Source organism: Tripterygium wilfordii, chromosome 23 (assembly GCF_013401445.1).
Source record: "Tripterygium wilfordii isolate XIE 37 chromosome 23, ASM1340144v1, whole genome shotgun sequence".
Taxonomy (NCBI): domain Eukaryota; kingdom Viridiplantae; phylum Streptophyta; class Magnoliopsida; order Celastrales; family Celastraceae; genus Tripterygium; species Tripterygium wilfordii.
Window position 1 is genome coordinate 12,054,864 of NC_052254.1, and position 18,690 is coordinate 12,073,553.

The 18,690-nt window shown below is 36.5% G+C and overlaps 2 protein-coding genes and 1 long non-coding RNA gene across 4 annotated transcripts; all 3 read right to left on the reverse strand.

Annotated features, from left to right (window-relative positions):
• Positions 1-185: 185 nt before the first annotated feature.
• On the reverse strand, positions 186-3,967 carry LOC119992956. The gene is made up of 5 exons (XR_005466463.1): positions 3,209-3,967; positions 2,456-2,613; positions 2,172-2,355; positions 937-1,018; positions 186-376 (listed from the first exon to the last, which is right to left on the reverse strand). It is a non-coding gene; the product is annotated as an uncharacterized LOC119992956 (long non-coding RNA).
• Positions 3,968-4,805: 838 nt separating this feature from the next.
• On the reverse strand, positions 4,806-8,261 carry LOC119993515. 2 transcript variants are annotated; one of them, XM_038840675.1, is made up of 6 exons: positions 7,786-7,991; positions 6,670-6,778; positions 6,014-6,073; positions 5,708-5,770; positions 5,558-5,626; positions 4,806-5,445 (listed from the first exon to the last, which is right to left on the reverse strand). In XM_038840675.1, the coding sequence occupies exons 1-6, from the start codon at positions 7,854-7,856 to the stop codon at positions 5,185-5,187; spliced, it is 633 nt and encodes a 210-aa protein (XP_038696603.1). In that variant the 5' UTR covers positions 7,857-7,991; the 3' UTR covers positions 4,806-5,184. The 2 variants fall into 2 exon arrangements, with proteins under 2 accessions (XP_038696603.1, XP_038696602.1); XM_038840674.1 differs by lacking the exon at positions 6,670-6,778 and having other exon boundaries at positions 7,786-8,261.
• Positions 8,262-13,804: 5,543 nt separating this feature from the next.
• Positions 13,805-14,837, reverse strand: LOC119993177. Its single transcript, XM_038840172.1, has one exon. It carries the CDS (start codon positions 14,751-14,753, stop codon positions 14,178-14,180), a length of 576 nt encoding a protein of 191 aa, XP_038696100.1. The 5' UTR covers positions 14,754-14,837; the 3' UTR covers positions 13,805-14,177.
• Between the last annotated feature and the right edge of the window lie 3,853 nt (positions 14,838-18,690).

Genomic DNA, 18,690 nt, shown 5'->3' on the forward strand with positions numbered 1-18,690 from the left:
ATATCATAATAACATCACTCGTGATGGAGAAACAAGATTACAATTTAACAAAAGAACAGTTATCTGACAACCTGGATTTACAAGCGCATGAAAATGAGTACACTACACGATTAAAATTGCCAATAGACAAACAATGAGAAGAATTGATGGCAAGGAACAGATAAGGATTTCATGCGCATACTAAATTTGCCAATATACAAATAATGAGAAGAATAAAATGATGAATTGATGGCCAGGACCAGATAAGGAAATGTTGAATAAAATGATGAGTTGATGGCAAGGAACAGATAAGGAAATGGCAACATTTAGACATGCTGCCAGGTGCCAGATAAGATGAAGAGCAGGAAACATTTTTCGGTTTGAGCCCTTCCAAAGTCTAGTACAAAGAAGTAAAGCAAACCTGAGTGTTAATGGGTTTATAAAACTACCAGGGACAAGAAAATACAATGATTGCACTTCAACAACGTTGTGGGTTTATAGTCGTCGTTTTGTGATATTGGTAGATGTCTTGAATGGGATTACTATGGAGTTTTTCTGCACTCACAAGGGTCAAGAAAATACAAAAAGAAAGAATGCATAGATTCCTGGAGTGGAGGAACTTCATAGTAATCTCATTCAATACACCTACCAGAATCACAAAACAATGAATATAAACCCATGACTTGTAATAATTGGAGCATGCAACCTTTTCTTTTATCCCAATGTTTACATTATTACCAAGTACCAGACATGCTGAAACGAGTAGCCAAGATCAAAATTTCAATCAGACTACAAGTCTACAATATAAGTGAAGCAATAGAGCACTTTGCAAACTGGTTCATGTAAAATGACATATTTTAACACGTCAGTGAAATAATAAAAGGACATATATAGTAGATACGATTATACCATGGATCAAAATGAGTGAATGGCGAATCAGAATTCAAGTAAAATTACCTCTGACCAGTGTCTTGTATAAACGACTTTCTGTGATGCAGCATTTGTAACAATATCTGACCTCTTCTCCCAAAACTGAATCCTTTTGGCCCATTCGATCAATCCGATAAGATTAAATAGTGGATAAATTAACTCGTGTACAATAGAACAAAATCACACAACAGGCAAATTGAATAATAAGACTAGGTAATCAACGGGATACCCAAAGTAGACTTCGACAAAGTGAACTCCTATAACAGTTGTTTGACCTCATTTTGGACAGTTGGAAACATTGTATGACATACAATATTTATTACATTTCTCTTTGGTTATGAAATAAAATATTCAATCTCGTGGAACAAGCAATATTCGCAGCACAGAATCCGTTCAAGTTACTGCTCACGTCAAGTTCACAGAGACTAGAACCGCATCACTTCATAATTTTATCTACTAATCCTCCAAAGTTAACCACAATCAACAAGCATTAGTTGCAGAACTAATAGAAGCTCTTGGCCTAATCGTAGCATACTCCTTGTGACTTGAACGAGGCAAAGGTACGAGTTCTCTCCCGTTCTTATAATAATAATAATAAATAGGGCTTGAAAAAAAAAAGTTATCATGCATCACGAATCTTAACTTTTTAACTCACGAAATATGAAACAAAAATTGATCCATACAACTCCAAAACTATTGCTATGACTTTCTCACTATTTTTCAAATGATATATAAATCTGACACTTTATGACTAATCAAACCTGTTACATACGACTCCTAAATGTCAGGGGAACATCACTCATTCAGGTGGTCAAGCTCCTCACCAACCTCTGAGTTAAGGCAGGGTTCAAATCCCCTTCATATTTCAACAATTAGGGATAAAAAGATAAGTTCCAAATGAAAAACTTCTCACAATTTAAAGCAACGCCACTCATGCCCATACATTCCTAGATTACTTCATTTTTTGGTATACAAAAGAATCTTTATTCAGGGCCACCAAGGAAGTGAAACCCAAAGAAGAAAGATCAATAAAAACAGTTACAAATCCAGGGAAAATACAATATGGTAAGAACCCACCACGACATTTGTGTCTAGAAAGTTCACAAATTTTCAAAAGCCAAAAATTGCAAATATGAGAGCCAAATATCTAGAAAAAGGTCTAAGGTACACAAATTAAAGTCACAAATATTCTCAAACATAACATATGCCGCAAAAAGAATTTTGGAAATCTAAATTATCCGAGTTAAAAAAATTTGGCTTACCAGTTACCAATAAGGCACAAACACTGCCCTCCAATGCCCTAGCACACCAGAAGCAATCTCCCATCAATCTTGCAAGTTCTAAAGCAGTAGAATAATGGGCATTCTCATCAACATGCAATCCTGAAAAATAATCTCCTATTGTCTCCTGTGCACAAGCAAGTCTTTATTTTTTAGCCTTAATCAGCTGCATTTTAAAATGTTAAGCATAAGTGCTCAATGCATAGGATATAAAAAATAACAAAAGCGTCAATCTAAAGAATGACATATTCAAATCCTTAGGACACCTAGACATAAACCTCCTCTGACTGAGACTGGATTGACAATCCAGAGGCCTCCTGAGAATTGTTCCAGCAGATTCTGCCTTAAGAACTCACTTTTCGATTTCCATCAGCAATGAGGCAGCAATGTCTTGCATCATGGTTTGCAAGTGAAACTCCTGTGTCTGACGATCAGCAGGAGGGAACAAGATCAGGTACACAAAAAAAAAACAACTAAGCATTTGGACGATGCCAAGGTAATGATCTATTCTGAAGTTGCAAAGGATATTCCAAACGGCAAACGAATTCCGAAGCTACACAACATGCTTATTAGTTGGGGGGTTTTTCTCTAATTTTAGAGCTCATACTTGTCAATGTGATCTTCTCCACAGTACAGAACACTGATAATGAACGGCTAGACCCCACCAATGATGACGTATTCACACATCAAATACTTATTTTTTGGTAACCATATAAGTAAAGGGCAAGGCATCAGGCACGAGTTCAAACCAGTCCAAACATTAGAATTAAATCCAATAAACTTTAGAAGTAAAGCACAATTCGTAGTCACATTTACATTGTCATCTCTAAGTTCAACTTATGTTAGTGTCAATGCTTCATGGACATTAACTATACCATTCTACAATTGTAAATTAATTGAATTCTGTTGTGAAACCCTAAAAAAGAGTCGTTGTGAACCTGCCCTACTCCAGAACGATAAGCCAGTTATATTAGCCAAAAGTATAGACAAAAACAAAAAGAAGGAAAGCAATTCCTAACCTGAGAGTCACCAGGAAGAAACAGAAGTACCGCTCCACCAGCGCCGAGAAGTATCCCTTACACGCAGAGTTGAATTGCTCGACAACCGAATCCAGATCAGGCAACACAGCAAGGATCTTGCGGTTGGACTGAAAGTCCTCCCAGGGACAGTTAGGAGCTCTGCCAAACAAGAACTTGAACCGAAGCGATCCTGTCTCCCACGGCTAGTTCGTAAAGGGAGACTTCTGGTGCTCCGTATAGAGTTGTAGTCCCGCAAGATCTATGGTGGAACTGTCCCGATAGGAATAACCGCAACGCGGATCATGGAGGAGGTCTAGATACTCACGTCTGGCTACATCTTTTGTAATTGAGATCGGAGCTGGGATTAATCTGCTTGTCGCATCAGACTGGGATTATCACAATTAAGCGGAAGAGAATTAGCGAGGCCAAAAAACACACGGAGAATCGAGAGTGAGATCTCAGGATCTGATCGATCTAGGGTCCGCCAGAGGGAAAGGAAGTGTGTCCCTGTGTGTTTGAACTTTGATCCAAGGCAGTTGGAGGGAAACCGAGGGAGCCGGGAGCGCGTTTGTCCTGACTCTTGATGGTAGGTTTGGGCCTTCTGTAGAATAACTGCTTGAGCTCATGTTTTAGGCCCACTTCTGGGTCTTGAATTTCTTCAAAGGTATTACCATACACATTTGAAGCTGTCAATTGTTTATGAATAGGGACAGTTCACAGTAGCAGAGGAGTTGGAAGTGCATAGAGATTATCACATGTTTGCGTGACTTTCCATACCCTGTGAGAAAATGACCAATCTTAATGTGAAACCTAAGAGTATGATAGCGCCTATATTTGAGAACTGTGCTGCAAAAGCTAATATAAATTCAATGGTTGGCATATAGTCAGGCAAACATTTCTTGAAGGCTTATTTTTGTATTCAAGTTATAAGATTTAAATTGCAAGAGAATTGCGAGATTTCTAAGACACGGAGAAATCAATCTTGGGTACACAAGGCTGATTTTCTGGTTCATTGTTTCACCCTGCAAGACATTCAAGACACAATTGCTGCTCTTTTCAATTTTGATTTTACACCGTTAGATCTTCATCAACTGGTTCAAAATGCTAAATCTGCCTAAGAAATGGGCGGTACTGTTCCTCCGGACCATTTATTTGGGTTTGAGATTGTACAATTCTCTTAAATGTCGAAAAAAATTTAGTATTTATGCATCATTTTAGCACGAAACGTTCGACGGAAAATAATATGGCATCCAGCATTGTTAGACCCACAAGGCTGTCAGTTTCGAGTTGCATATTGTTTCCATGTTTTCTGGTGCCAGCTTTAGAGAGCATCCACATTTAAATAATCACTGCAAGAAGAGCGGTCCAATACTAATGGGTCACAGATGACCAATTCAACGATTACGCAGCAGACAGAATCCATTAAATGGTCACATATGCTTACTTTCACCTCTCCCTTTTTGAACAGACATCCACAAGCTTCCTACTGCGCAAATTCCACTCTCTTGAGAAGTCGAGCATGTTCGAATTTGGTTTTTCGGCAAATACTAGTAAATTAACAAATCACTCAATTTGCTAGTTTTCTAAGCTTATTCCATCTCGCGTAAGAATAGTCAATAATTGCAATGGAAACGACAAAAAAGACAGTATTAGATAGGATAAGTCTTCAGGACCTATTTTAAGCTACAAAGAATGACAAAACTACTTCTAAAATGTTCTGAGCTACAAAGTAATGGGGTTTTTACCCCAAATGAATTCCAGAGGAATACGGAATCCAGAACCATAACAATAATCTTTACAATCTAATAACCAGGATCTCTAGCTACCCTTGAAAACTTGCTCAAGTAGTCAATAACCTGCACTAATGGTTGAACATGATCAACTCGAACAACTCCTTAGATATGTTAGTTTACGAGCATATCGCCTGTGACCGTGAGCCCATTGTAATGACTTCAAATGGTGAAATCAACTTATTTTCATCGTCTCAATCCATATACGGCCTCCGAGGTGGAGTCTTCCTCCAGTGGCATCATATTTAGATCCGGGAGTACGAAGGACGGTCCCTGGATAGAGACATTCTTCTGTGCTTCACTAGAATATGACAGTGGATGATTCTCTCCCGTCGCATGTCTTGGCAAAAGAGGCGCTTCGCTGTGTTTCTTTTGACAGCAAGTCACTTTCTCTTGTTCATTGAAAATCGAATTCGGGTTCTTTGCAGGCTGAAAACCTAAATCAACCTGTGAAATAAAATTTTAAAATTTTAATCATAAAGAGCCATAGAAACACCTTAACATCACCAATTTGCGTTTCGACTTCCAAATAGGCAAATAAAGTTGAGCGTTGAAGTACCTTTATTCTCTTCAAATTCTCATTTGTGGCTCTTTGTTTCTTAAAAGTTGCTCGTAACATTTCCAACTCCTGCTAAGTAAACACCAAATTAGTATAAATCCAAGGGAGTAACACAATTAGAGAACAGAATTTTCAAAAATGATCACGCACCTTTTTCAGATGTATCCTTTCCTTCAACAGCAAAATCTCCTCCTCTTTAAGCTCAGAAAATGCCTTGAAAATGGAAAAAAATCTTTCCATATTAATAACATATAAAACTCATGTAAATTAGTAAATCAAACTAAGCCAATAACCAAGAAAATCTACGTTTATGATAAAACTTTAACATAAACAAATAATAAGAAGAGTGTGATTAATCTTGATGATTAACCCGTTTTGATCATCAACCCATGATCGCTTTTTCTACAGATGGATTCAAAAAGGCCAAGTGATGATTTGAAATCAGATAAAAGTTACCTTCTTGTTCCTTTTCCTCCGGAGTGTAATGCTAGTAGTGGCTTCAGATGTGCTAGCAATCTGCAAGAATCAATAACCCCACATACATCATCAGATACAACAGACATAATAAGCTACATAAACAATAAACCATCCAACAAATCAAAGTTTGGAACAGATAAAGTGAAAGGTTATGACGAACAATGGAGAATAAACCAGAAAAGAATCTAATACAAGCTGAATCCAACTCATTTCCAGTTTGGGGTCCCATAGAACAAGAGGACAATTAAATTAAATTTTAGTATATCCCATATCTTTCAACGCTACACAAAGACTGCCACCCACCAGCCAAAACCGTCTCAATTAGTAAACCAAGTGGAGAGAAACACCAAAACAGTTTCTATGAGTGCACCTTTGGACCTTTGATTATTTAGAATTCGAGTCAAAATTAGCACATTCGCATCCAAAGAACAAAATTTGCCCTGATGGATCAATAGATGCATGCCACGTCATCAAACGCAGCGTGAGTCTTTCAATAAAAGCTCACGTGATTATCACATGACACCTTCAGATATAGCCGGCTACTATTGGATCACACTGGTCGTAAAACCTTTTGCGAAGCTTCCCATGCCGTACAATAATCTCAAACAAAATATACAAAACTCCAAAAGCCTCACCAAACGATCAAGATCGAACGGCCAGAGGTCGCCGGAGAGGCGGAGATGGAATACAAGCTGTGGGTCACGTAGGGTCCCGAAAGGATTGGATTTGTGCATAGCGCGAACCCTACGAACAGCGGCATGGAATATTTACAGATCTCGATAAAAGGTAACGCCCATTAAAGACAAGATAACACAAGAATGAACTGATGAGAAAAAAACAAAGTAAAAAACTGATGAGCACAGAAGTAAAACTGATGACAGTGATGACGACGCACGCGTATTGAACATCCCATACACTCGCGATGCAGACAACAATTACTAATCGATCTATATACGGTCGCCACTACAAAATTACCGGGCCCTCGCCATACACTCTTTACCGAAATGCCCTCCGGTGCTTTGAAGGATACAGTTTAGCTTTGACTCTGGATAGTGGTTTTATCGTCACAGAGATCAAAAGGACGGATCGTCTACAGAATCTTGGCGAGGGAGGAAGTTGCGAATGAGAACTGAGAAGGTTACACATCTGACGAAACTGTCCTCCGTCAGAAGGTGCAATCAGAGAGTTTCTAAGGGCGATTTGGTCAATCTAGAATGCCAACAAGAATGACAGGTTACCGCAAATACGGCGAGCAGAAAACGTGAGGTTTCAATCTGCTGACCTCACGCGAGCGCAAAAGCACAAGGGCATTTTAGTCCAGGGAGTTAGAAAAGACATTGTGTATGACACGCCGGACGGTTATCCACCGAGAAACACGGCCAAAACTGTCTAGAATTGCCCTCAGAGAGCCTCTTCGGAGAGCAGTTCCGTTAGAGAAAACGGAAATACCGAGTAATCGGGAGACGGTGACATCTTGCCACGCCACAAAGACGTCCTTAGAGGGGTAAAAAGGTAATAAGACGAGACGAGAGACTCTAGAAGACATAGAATGTCTCGTCGACGAACAAACGCACGAAATCCACCACCAGAGCCTCTACTCGAGGGTTCTCCACCAACGTAATTACATGCACATTTCAGGGGCAAACAGGTCAGACCGCACGACGGAGATCAGGTCACCTGGAATCTAACGAAAAAACAAGAAGAGGGAAACCGAGAAAATGATAGAAACTAAGGGAGAAAGAGATCGAGACCTTGGATCTGAAGCCAGAGGGAGAACGGCTGGTCTCTTCGAGACCGTCGGCCGTTCCAGAAGGAGAGGCATCTCCGCCGCCACCGCTCCAGGAAAGCGGCGTGGTAGGGCTGCATCTGGTCGAAGAATCGCCTTCTTTCCTCCTCTCAACGCCACCGCATCTCATCGCGAGCCTCGACCGCGGCTGCCGCATTCCCCACTTGAAAGGAAAAACCGCCGCATACTTCCCCGGTGAAGCGGCCTGCGCCTGTTTCAGCCTCACTAGCAATTCCACCACCACCATGTCGTCCGTCATCGCTGCCCTCACCCACTCATCTTTAGCCATGACGATATATAGAATCCAGCAACAGAGATACAGAGAGAAGATGTAGAGAAAGTGAAAATCAGGAGATAGAAGAGTTGGTGGCGTTGAAATAAATGAGAGAAAAGGTCACAGAGAAAAAGAGAAGGGTGAGGTTGAGGGGTTTGAGTGTGTTTATATATGCGGCGGTCAAGTGCGTGTGGGGAAGGTGGGTGGCGGAGTAGTAGATTCATTCCAGTTATTCGGTTCATTGAGGTCTCTACGTCCGTATAACAACTTTCTGTGGGTATTGGCCCTTTTTTATTTTTATTTTTATTTTATTAAAAATGGTAATTTTAATTCGTTTAGATGGGGGCCCCATGATGACATGGTCGCTGACAAGTCATTTTTGGGTTTCTTTGTTTTGATTTAATTTTTGGAATTTGGTTGTGGGGCTTCGCATTCCGGATTACCCAACACTGATCCACTGCTTTGGTGCCTCTCTGGAGTCTGGAGGCCTTTAATTAAGGTGTCCGGGGTCTGTTGTATGCTGTCCTCTTTCGGGGTGTAAAATTTTTTATGTTTTTTTTTGAATATCATCAATGTGTATTATCGGTCTAAGGAATCGAAATATCAAATATTTTAACTTTATATCGATGTTTTGAATTGTTATATTTTTTTCATGTTAATTTAATTTTTATTTTAAACAAATATATATAGGGTTAGATTCGTTAAGTCCAACAAATTTCATTAGGCTTATATATATATATGTGGGGCTTCTCAGGTGCGGAATGTCATACTTGAGAAGCCTGAGGACTTACTCAAAAATGGGTAGGTCAATATAAAAGGCAAGTTTGAGGCCCAATGCATGTGGGACCCACACTTGTTAAAACTTGCCTAAAATGTATGTCGACACAGTTCTCATGTGCGGGATCTCGCGCCTGAGAACCAGTGTATATATATTAAAAACATTGGTCCATCAATTATACCTTGAGCCCCCAATGCCCAAGCCCAACTAATGTGAAACACTAAAATTTTTCTCCATTTAACCATTCTATCTCGATCTAAAGAAACTCACACACGATAGACAAAATTATCTATCATCAAATGAATGAGTATTATTTTTGAATATCAATTCGATACATATATTGCATATGCACGAACATGGGAAATATTTAATCAGTTTAAGGAACTTTATGATATTTGTAGATTGTTAGTACAAACAAAGAAACATCTATATTTTGCTTGGTGTATCGACCTTTGAAGTTAGCATTGGTTTGTCTACAGTAATAACAAGTGTAGAAAATGCTTCTCAAGAATGAATGTTGTGGAGACATATTTGCGCAATCGAATGTGTGATCAATTTTATGATGATTGCCTTGTACATTTCATAAAAAAATAGTTGCTTACAACTATTACTAGTGAAATATCCGTAGAAGACAATTGTAATAAATAAATACGTAATGTTTTATTATTTGAAACTATTACTAATGATTATCTTTATGTCATATAAATGACCTTAAAAAAATTCATAGAGCATTGGTCCCGAACCTCCACTGCTTAATTGTATCTCCAATGAATTCAAATTATGGATCCATCATTTGTTAGGTCGAATACTACGAACTTATGATTTTTATTAAAAACTTTTAATCTCAAAACACTACTACAAAACTCTAAAACACAAAAACATTATGGTCTTAGCTTTCATCATATAGTTGTATGCCTGCGCTTCGCGCGGCACATAATTAGTTTGGAAAATAAATATTTTTGACAATTTTTCGATACTTTGTTATCATAATGAACAACATGGCTTGAATTGTAGAAAATAGAGATAATTGTGAGATGAACAAATAACTACAATACATTTTTCTTAATATGCTACGAAATAATTTTCTAAGAGGGAGTAAAAAATTTGATGCATAAGGAAAAAATAGTTCAGAGTTTAGTAATTATTGTTTGCGTTGCTTTTTTTCCAAAGTGACAAAGGTCATCAAGAACATTTGTATGGACAACATTCTATGCATAGTAGTAAATGGACAAATCATGAATCTCATTCTAAACATGAGTACTCAGTAGCGTCAACAGAGCGAAAATATGTGTCACCATTTATTCACGCGACTAAAAGGTAAAATTAAAAGTTTTTAAAAGTGGCCAAGTTTGAAGTGCAATACACTTCACAAAGATTTTAATTATAATACGAGTACATTCAGTAGCAAGATAATAGCACTGCTATATATAACATGATATTATTGAATTGTGACATATGATTGATCACATAAGGTGGAAAGGCATGATGATTGAAAACGTTTCTTAACACAACTTTAGTTTTATTTTATTACATGTGGCAAAAGTTTTAGCCATACAGAAGCAGATGTGGCAGCTTTTAAAGCACTTCAGCATTTTGTAATACTTTCCACAATTATTAACATTGATTTTTTCATAATTAACATCTTTAATATTATGTTTATTTAATTTTTGGTGGGTGTTTATTATTAGTATTGATGATTTTCTCATAATTAAGGGGAAGTTTTTTACTCATCTATTTACTATTATTCACAATTCAAAGGAAAACATCATTGAGATCTCCATTTTATATATATAAATTGATGATTCATACGGGTGTTATAGGTCAAGTTATTCGAAGTTTGTAATCCTAATTTGTCATGTCATGATTGTCATCGTCTACAACGACTTATTTTATGAGAAGTATCGACGCTGCTAAGACATTACAGAATTAATTAATTGTAAATTGTCTATTAAATAATTGGTCATAATAAAAAACAAAGGAGCGGAAAAGCCAAACCAGCATAGACGAAAAAGTTCTGTCACGTCTTATCCATTCAAATGAAAATGTTATTAGCTTATTGGCACTAAAGAGACATATTGTATTACGAATATTACATCATGGAAAGTGGTAATTAAAGTTTCAAATTTGAACCCAAATTGTGAAGTTCAAAATGAGGAAAATAAAGACGAAGAAACATTTTGTACTTGAAGATACAAACATGACAAAGGTTTCAAAAATTGATTTTTGAAGTGAGTAACATATCTATTGAAATGTGAGACTATCAAAAATTAACACCTTATACATGCCAATTATATTATTCATTTCGAGATTTTTGATTTACTGTGAATATATCGGATTATCCTCATGACTTTGTTCTTTATGGAATCTAATAACTGAGCACTAACCCAATTCACTTAAACCCATGAAAAAACTTAGTTAATATGTAATGAGGGGCTCTGCACATATAAACACTCGAAAGCACTATACCTTACACCGATAAGGTATATTGTGTCTTAATAGAAACAATTTAATAATTGATTGTAGAATTTGTCCGTATATAATTTCACACAATATTTTAAACAGTATAAAAGTTATCAGAAAAAATTGAACTAAATAATCACACGATGAGGCAACATATATGCTAAGGTACGACGTTACGGGGACTTGCGATCTCGCCCGTGTTAAGCATGTCTTGTAATTCCAGACGCGCGAAAGGCACGAAAGTAGAATGATTAGAGAGGTTAGCGTGGTTGATAAGACTTCTGTCGGCGAGTGCGCATTTCCTTGTCGTAAGCTTAAAGCTGTTGCTCGTAGTCCGCTACTTGGACTTCTGAAGCCGACAGATAAACCACTATCCTTTTATGTTTGTTTATTTACAATTTTCTTATTTAATTCACAATATAGCAATACAAATTGATACCGAGAATATGAATAACTCATATGACACTCATATGTGTGATATTCATAGAAGTCTCAAGTTCGAGCCTCTCTTATCCCCTTTCCGTTTCCCATATCAAAAAAAATTTGATACGGCCAACATGTTTTAAAAGTCCAAATTAAAAATCAGTTATCTATCAAGCTTTCTGTATGCGTGTATATATTTGGCGATTAATCCATTAAGCAACAAAAATTTTGGTTAAATATCTTATAAGCTAATTTATTTGATTAATATCCCATATCGGATTGATATAATGGTATAATCCAATCGATAAGTAAAGTTCTTACACCTCTCACGGAAGGATGCGACGTAGTCCAAAGTGAAAAATATGTGTTTGGATTTGGATTTTCAACATATAATTATTCAATTATTTAGTATTAAAAATATTTATATGCAAATAACACACGACTTAAAATTTCGGATTTTGAAAGACTAGCATTCCTTTAACCAAAAAAGAAAGAAAATGACGTGAATGAGTAGAGTACTATAAAAAGGCATAAATGTAGCAAGCAAGAGGAAAGTCCATTGCTTCAACAATAATTGTAGCCTAGACTCATTGGTGCATCCGCCGACTGATCCGGCTTTTTTTTTTATTGAATGCCAACCTAGCCAAGTTTCGCACGTTTACCAATCTGCTATGGCACGCACAATATGGTTAGAAAACTCAAGAGGCATTCTGGATCAACAACGCACCGTTTTGTGTTTTCCTTGGCCGTACAGTTAAACACAAGCCCATCTGGCCCACCAAACAACCAATTTGGCCTGCTAAAGATACCGATCGCCCAAGATTCGTAAGACTTTATCCCACATCGGATTGACACAACCTAACCAAGTGACTTATAAGTACAGGTCTAGTCCATCTCACATAATCAACGCGTTTTCTAGGTCAATTATCTACTGTCTCTCATCAAAACAACAAAATCGTGCGAGTCTTTTGCGGTTTTTCCCAAAACGGACAATATTAGTTTGTACTATTTGATCTGAATTTTCAAACATATATGAAATATCAATTGTCCCTCTTGCCTTCACTGTTGCTACCTTGTATGACACGACACCGTTCCACACATGGCTGCAGCGTGATTTGAGAGTCATGTCTTTCAAAATTTTGGTTTATAATAGAGTGATGAGGGCTCAATAGTGGAGTAATAAACTGACTGTATCTCTATAGTCTTGTCGTGCTTCTGTCACCGAGCTTATTTTTCACTTGTGGACTTTTGAAAGCCCAGCTTCAAATGCCCCATAACAGCCCATGCCTTCCGGCCCACCTGCCAGCCCTTTTGGCCAACTGATAATGGCTCCATTTTATCCACAAAAGATGGATCCGGTAGGATAGGACTAGTGCAATTATGCACACAGGAATCACCGTGTCTCATCTTCTTTAAATAATAAAAAGAAGAAACCCCAATGCTTCAGGCAAAATACTAAATATCAAGCATCACTGTTGCAGAATTTCCTCAACTTCACATCCATAAATGCATAGAACAATCATTTCAGTACCTCACAAAATATTTACCAAAGCCAAGGATTTCACTCATCTACCAGAGCAAAACTAGGCGATTTAGCTCCCGCTGAGCTTTCAGAGACTATCACTTCCATGTTTCAACTCTCTGTTCCTTCCAGGGAAATGGAGCTATTCAATCGCTTGAGAATGACATTTGATTCTCTCTCCAAATGTACATCCCTTTCTTCCTTCAGGGAATTAGAGCTATTCAATCTCTTGGGGATGGCCTAGTTGATTCTCTCTCCAAATCCAAATGTACATCCATCCGAATTTGAGAATTCTAGCTAACCAATTGAGATAATTTCAATTTGGAAATTCCAACTAACCAGATATATTTTTTAGAATCCTGGTGCCGCTTGACCCACTTCCGAGCTTGGTGGTTCATCGTTTACTAAAAAAAATGGAGCTATTCGGAAGAAGTCAAACGTTTGTTTCTCTTCCATCTCCGAAATCGAAATTCATCGCCAAGAACAAACTCGACAATGATTTCACCAGGCAGCAAATACAACTAATCAACACTAACAAAGAAAATAAACTTTCATTTAGAAAACAAAGCAACTACAAATTTCAGAGAGACGACCAAGTTAACCCAGGATCATTTGTACGAGAAAACACAGCAAACTACGGACTAGACTCGACCCTTATATCACTAACTTACAAACTATCTAACCCATTAACCTTCAACACTAATGATCTCTTCTGAGCTTCAAACTAACTCCTAAAATAAACTTTACATTAAGGACACAAGCTAATCTAGGTTACCACAACAGTAAGTCAACAAAGTCGATATCTTCCCTTACAAAAAATCAGGGAATAATCGACGGACGGAGACCTCATACCGTGATGTACAAACAAATCCACACAACTATTTCCGACCAAACTCAATACTAAAAGTTCAGTTTTAGGATCCTGCATAGATCGCTAGTAGCATCGTCATATTTCAGATCAGTCGTCTTCTTCGTAAAGAAAGCAGGAAGAGGGAGGGAACTAGGAGGAGGAGAGGTGATAAACGCCGAACCAGCGTAAAATCCGTTGACAGGGCCTGAATGGGTCAGTCGGATCTCGTTTTTCATAGACTCGGGATCTGGACCTAACCTCTCTGTGGAACCGAGATTCAGATCTGATTTGGCTTTAATCGGCGCCGCTTCCTTGACCTCTTCGCCACGTTTAAGGATCCTGACCTGACCCATGACGAGCTTCTGGCTCTTACTGTTGGTACTGTTGTTATTGTCGGGGCTGCTATTTCTGGACGGAAGCTTGGAGGAGACGCTGGCGCGTGACTGAGGTGACTTGTTGGGGCTCCTATTCCTCCGTTTTTGTTGCGCCGCCCTGTTTGACCTAATCTGGTTCTGGTTCTGGTTCTGATTCTGGTTGGGGTTAGGTTTTCTGGGAGGTGAAATTAGAGCTTGTCGAGACACGGAATTCTTCAGGCAATCTTGAGGATTGAGAACTGCAACACTCATCTTGAGAAGACTACGATTTACAATAGAGCAGAGAAGAACAAGAAATGGGAAGAAACAATGGATTTACAGAGGAATTTGTCTTGAATGAATTGGGGGAGTAGAGATTTTATAGGGAAAAGACGAAGCAACGTGGAAGTGAGGCGGTGTACCCATCACACGCGAATTTAATACGCGTGTAGGTGAAAGTGTCTTTCCTAATGAAAAATTGAAAATAGGAAACACTTTAGAAAATATCATTGAATGTAGTTAAGAAAAAAAAACAATTTTTGGTATATTTATGTAAGAGGATGACGTGGTGTTTGCTTTTCATTTAATATTTTTTCGTGCCCAAGGGTACAAACCAAAGAAACATAAACGACTAAGATTACATAGCTTTAATACAATCGAACAAATTAGAGCAAAGTTTCATTTAATCAAAGTTTAAAAACAAAAAAAATCATCTATCCAAAAACACCTCAATCGAGCCCTCCTTATCATCGAAGATTCTAGTATTTATGTTTGGCTTGACAATCAAGTGAGTACCCAAAGTAAGATGAAATTATAACAAATTAACAATAAAAACGTTCTAAATTATTTATTACAGATTCACATTTTATGTTATTTGAGAATAAGTAATTATTTAATGTATGCCTTAAATTTTGAATTTTGAAATATTTTTATTTTCTAACAGCATCAAATGTTAGATTCGTAAATGATTATTGTCAATGACAAAAAACTATTATTTAATTTAAATAAATTATATATTGCCATACTGGTAAATTTAATCTCATTGTTTTAGGTGCTTTGAATATAACGTGAACAATTTCATCTAAAAAATTAATAATAAACAAGATAATTAATTAATATGAATGGCCTTGTTAGTTTTCATTATTGGAAAATACCTAAACTAATTTTGAACGGGATAATATACTTATTTCTTTGAAAAAAATTGCTGCTTGTTCGTCGCGTGAAGCTCAAGAGTGAAGAGAAGGCGTGTGGGAATAGTCATTGAAGTGAAGCCCCACGAAAAACCTCGGTTGTGATGAACTGCGTGTCTGACGTGGGTGCGCAACAGCCGTTGGCACCTCCACTATTTCGCCCCTTTTTCATTGTAATTACTACAAAAACGCCATTTCCCCACTTTGGCTTTGTTTTCCAATTTAAATTTCTTGATAAATGACAAATGAGTTTTTTCTTTTTTCAAAATAATTTGTTGATTAACTTTCATGTTGTTTTCAATATGATCTTTACTATAAATAAATAAATAAATATATATATATATATAATCACTTCAACTTTTATCATCCAAACACCTAAAACTATATTTGAAACTATAAAATATACTTTACTCAATGGCAAACATGCAATACGTACATTTCGTTGGTCAATAAATTAGAACATACAAACTTTGTTTTTTTTTTCTTTTGGATAATGTAATGACAAGGGAATATGCCATTAGGCACACTAATCTAAGAGCGAACATGTGAGGTTGGTTCATTATTTGCAACTTTATATTAAAATGTTTGAATATTGAGAATATAGTAGTTTTTTTAAGGTATGTTTGTGAGAAGATGTGAATCATGTTCAAGGTAATTGACTCATTATTTACAGATAATTTAATTATACAATAATTAATATTAAACAAAAACATTGACTGAAAAAGACATTCCAACTTCCATGAAAAAAAAAATAAAAGAAAGGAAAATCAAGGATGTTTGACTGGAAGATAATCGTAATTGTTGGAAGAACAAGGGGCATTTTGCAAACGAGGAAAGAGGCTGGATCCTTCCGTCTTAATTAGCATTGGAGACGGTGCATCGAAGGAGCAATGTACACGTGGCTAACACCGAGTGGGATGACGTAAAGGTCATAAAAGACGTGCGCCCCGTGTTATCAGTCAACCGATTTAGATCGGGACCGGCCAAATCATAAATAATTAATTAATGTCGATAAAGGCCAGAGGTCAAAGATTGGGCCAATGTTGAATGAGGTCCATGGGGCCCATCATTTACTTAATAGGCCTTAGTGGCCCAACCCAGTTTACGACCTTATCTCATGGTCTTTAGGCCCACTTTTCCTGTCAGGTTTACTTTGAAAAGAGGAAAAAATAAAAAAAATAAATTAGAGAAGCCATGCAAGGCCCCTCTATGGTCAATACAACTCATGAAAACAAGTTTTTTTTTTAATCAATTGTGAATATAAAGAGAAGTCGGGTGGACCATGTGTATAATCTCTATGAACGGAGAGAGAAAAAAATTAGGGGCTTTAATTAAACACACAAGTACGATAAGCAATGTCATTCTTTGACTAATAATTACTTGAAAAAGGGGCATATTGTGATTCCAATAAAAAAAGCATGGTTCGTGAATTTGTTTGGGACAAAACTGTATGGATTTTGCAGGTCCGATCACGAGTTCAATTCTCATTAGAGCAATACTTGTGTGGTCACATGTTAATATTTGGCCCAACTTAGCATGTAGTGAGATGAGACACTTCTATGTGTTTGGACTTGACTATCCGAGTTTAAACTCGTGTCGAATGTCCAAATGATAAGTTTGATTGATGTATTTATTCCATTTTTTTAAAGCGTTAAAATAATCTATTAATATATACATATTTTATTCAAACTTCAATAAAATCAATAATGATAATAAATGTTGTAGATGTATTCGTTGGCCAAACTCTTATTTTTTAGTTGTAGTTGTTTAATTATTTTCCATTAAGAAATCTTTAAAAATTAGACCATCGTGAATGCATGCATGCATTAGGCTTACTAGCTTAGATTATACAAGGCTGGCATATACACACAACAACCAATTTATAATAATATTATATGTACAGAAAATATAACATCAATACAGTTAATTAGTTAATAATATTTGTACATTTATAAAACTAGTAACGGCTATATATAAAGATTGATGTAATTACTTTTAATTAATTTTTAAAAAGTAAAAAGATACTTATATGAAAAGTCGATCGAATGACCCGAGTCTTTCAAAATTAAAAGAATGTTGGCTTTTAATAATTGTTTTTTTTGTTTTAACTTTAACATGGTAGGGTCCAAATTTTTTCAGTGCAGCCATGTGTAAAAAAGAAACAAACAAAAAATACATGTCCAAAAGCAATGTGTAATAAACATAGTTTAAACCACTTGCCCTCGTGAATCCAGGAATTGAAATCATTGACACATAAAAGTGATGTGAAGGCCCCATAATTTTTTTTAGATATTTATGTAATGGATTTATGAATATAAATCACAAACATAAAAATATATTAATAGTAATTCAAAGTATTCAATAAATACATTGTAATTTATTACAAAATGATCTTCGAACAAATAACAGCAAAGACAATATGCTTTGTATATTTTATACTATACTCTAATCAATTTACATATTGATCAAACCACACAGGATCAGACACATCACAGACGAGTGTGTTATGGCATTTTGTCACTTATGGGCTCTAACTTTCAAGTGGTGGGCTTGTGGCCTTGTGGGTTAAAACTTAAAACTCACTCCATTGGATGTCTCAAAATAATTTTTTTTTAATAGGGCTTGCATAAAAACACATTATAATAATTTATCATAATTATTGTAATTTTTTTTTTTGTAGTGACAACACTCTGGGTCCGCCTCTGATCACTTGGTTGATAATCTAGAATCGCTCAGGTGTTCAAGGGCTGAGTTTTGATCCAACTTATGTGAAAATGTGCGTGATGATCTAACAAATCGAGTTTAAATCCATATTAAATGTCTAAAAATAAACTTATTAAAATATATATGTAGTGTCTTTGATTTTGGGCTAACCTTGGCGCATATGAGGAAAATGTAGTTGGCACCTCAAAAAAAGTCTTTGCATGATTTACTAACATGAATTGGCGACTATGACCCGAAAAATATTTAATAAAAAAAGTTAAAGGCAACGAGTAGGATCTTTTTTAAAAATAATATAT

Excerpts from the sequence above, each read along its gene's own strand:
- LOC119993515 (XM_038840674.1), bottom strand. The coding sequence starts at position 8,109 with ATGGCTAAAGATGAGTGGGTGAGGGCAGCGATGACGGACGACATGGTG. Across the intron at positions 5,771-6,013 it reads GGAGGAAAAGGAACAAGAAG|GCATTTTCTGAGCTTAAAGA; the intron begins GTAACTTTTATC and ends TCCATTTTCAAG. Across the intron at positions 5,627-5,707 it reads AAAGGATACATCTGAAAAAG|GAGTTGGAAATGTTACGAGC; the intron begins GTGCGTGATCAT and ends TTTACTTAGCAG.
- LOC119993177 (XM_038840172.1), bottom strand. The coding sequence starts at position 14,753 with ATGAGTGTTGCAGTTCTCAATCCTCAAGATTGCCTGAAGAATTCCGTG.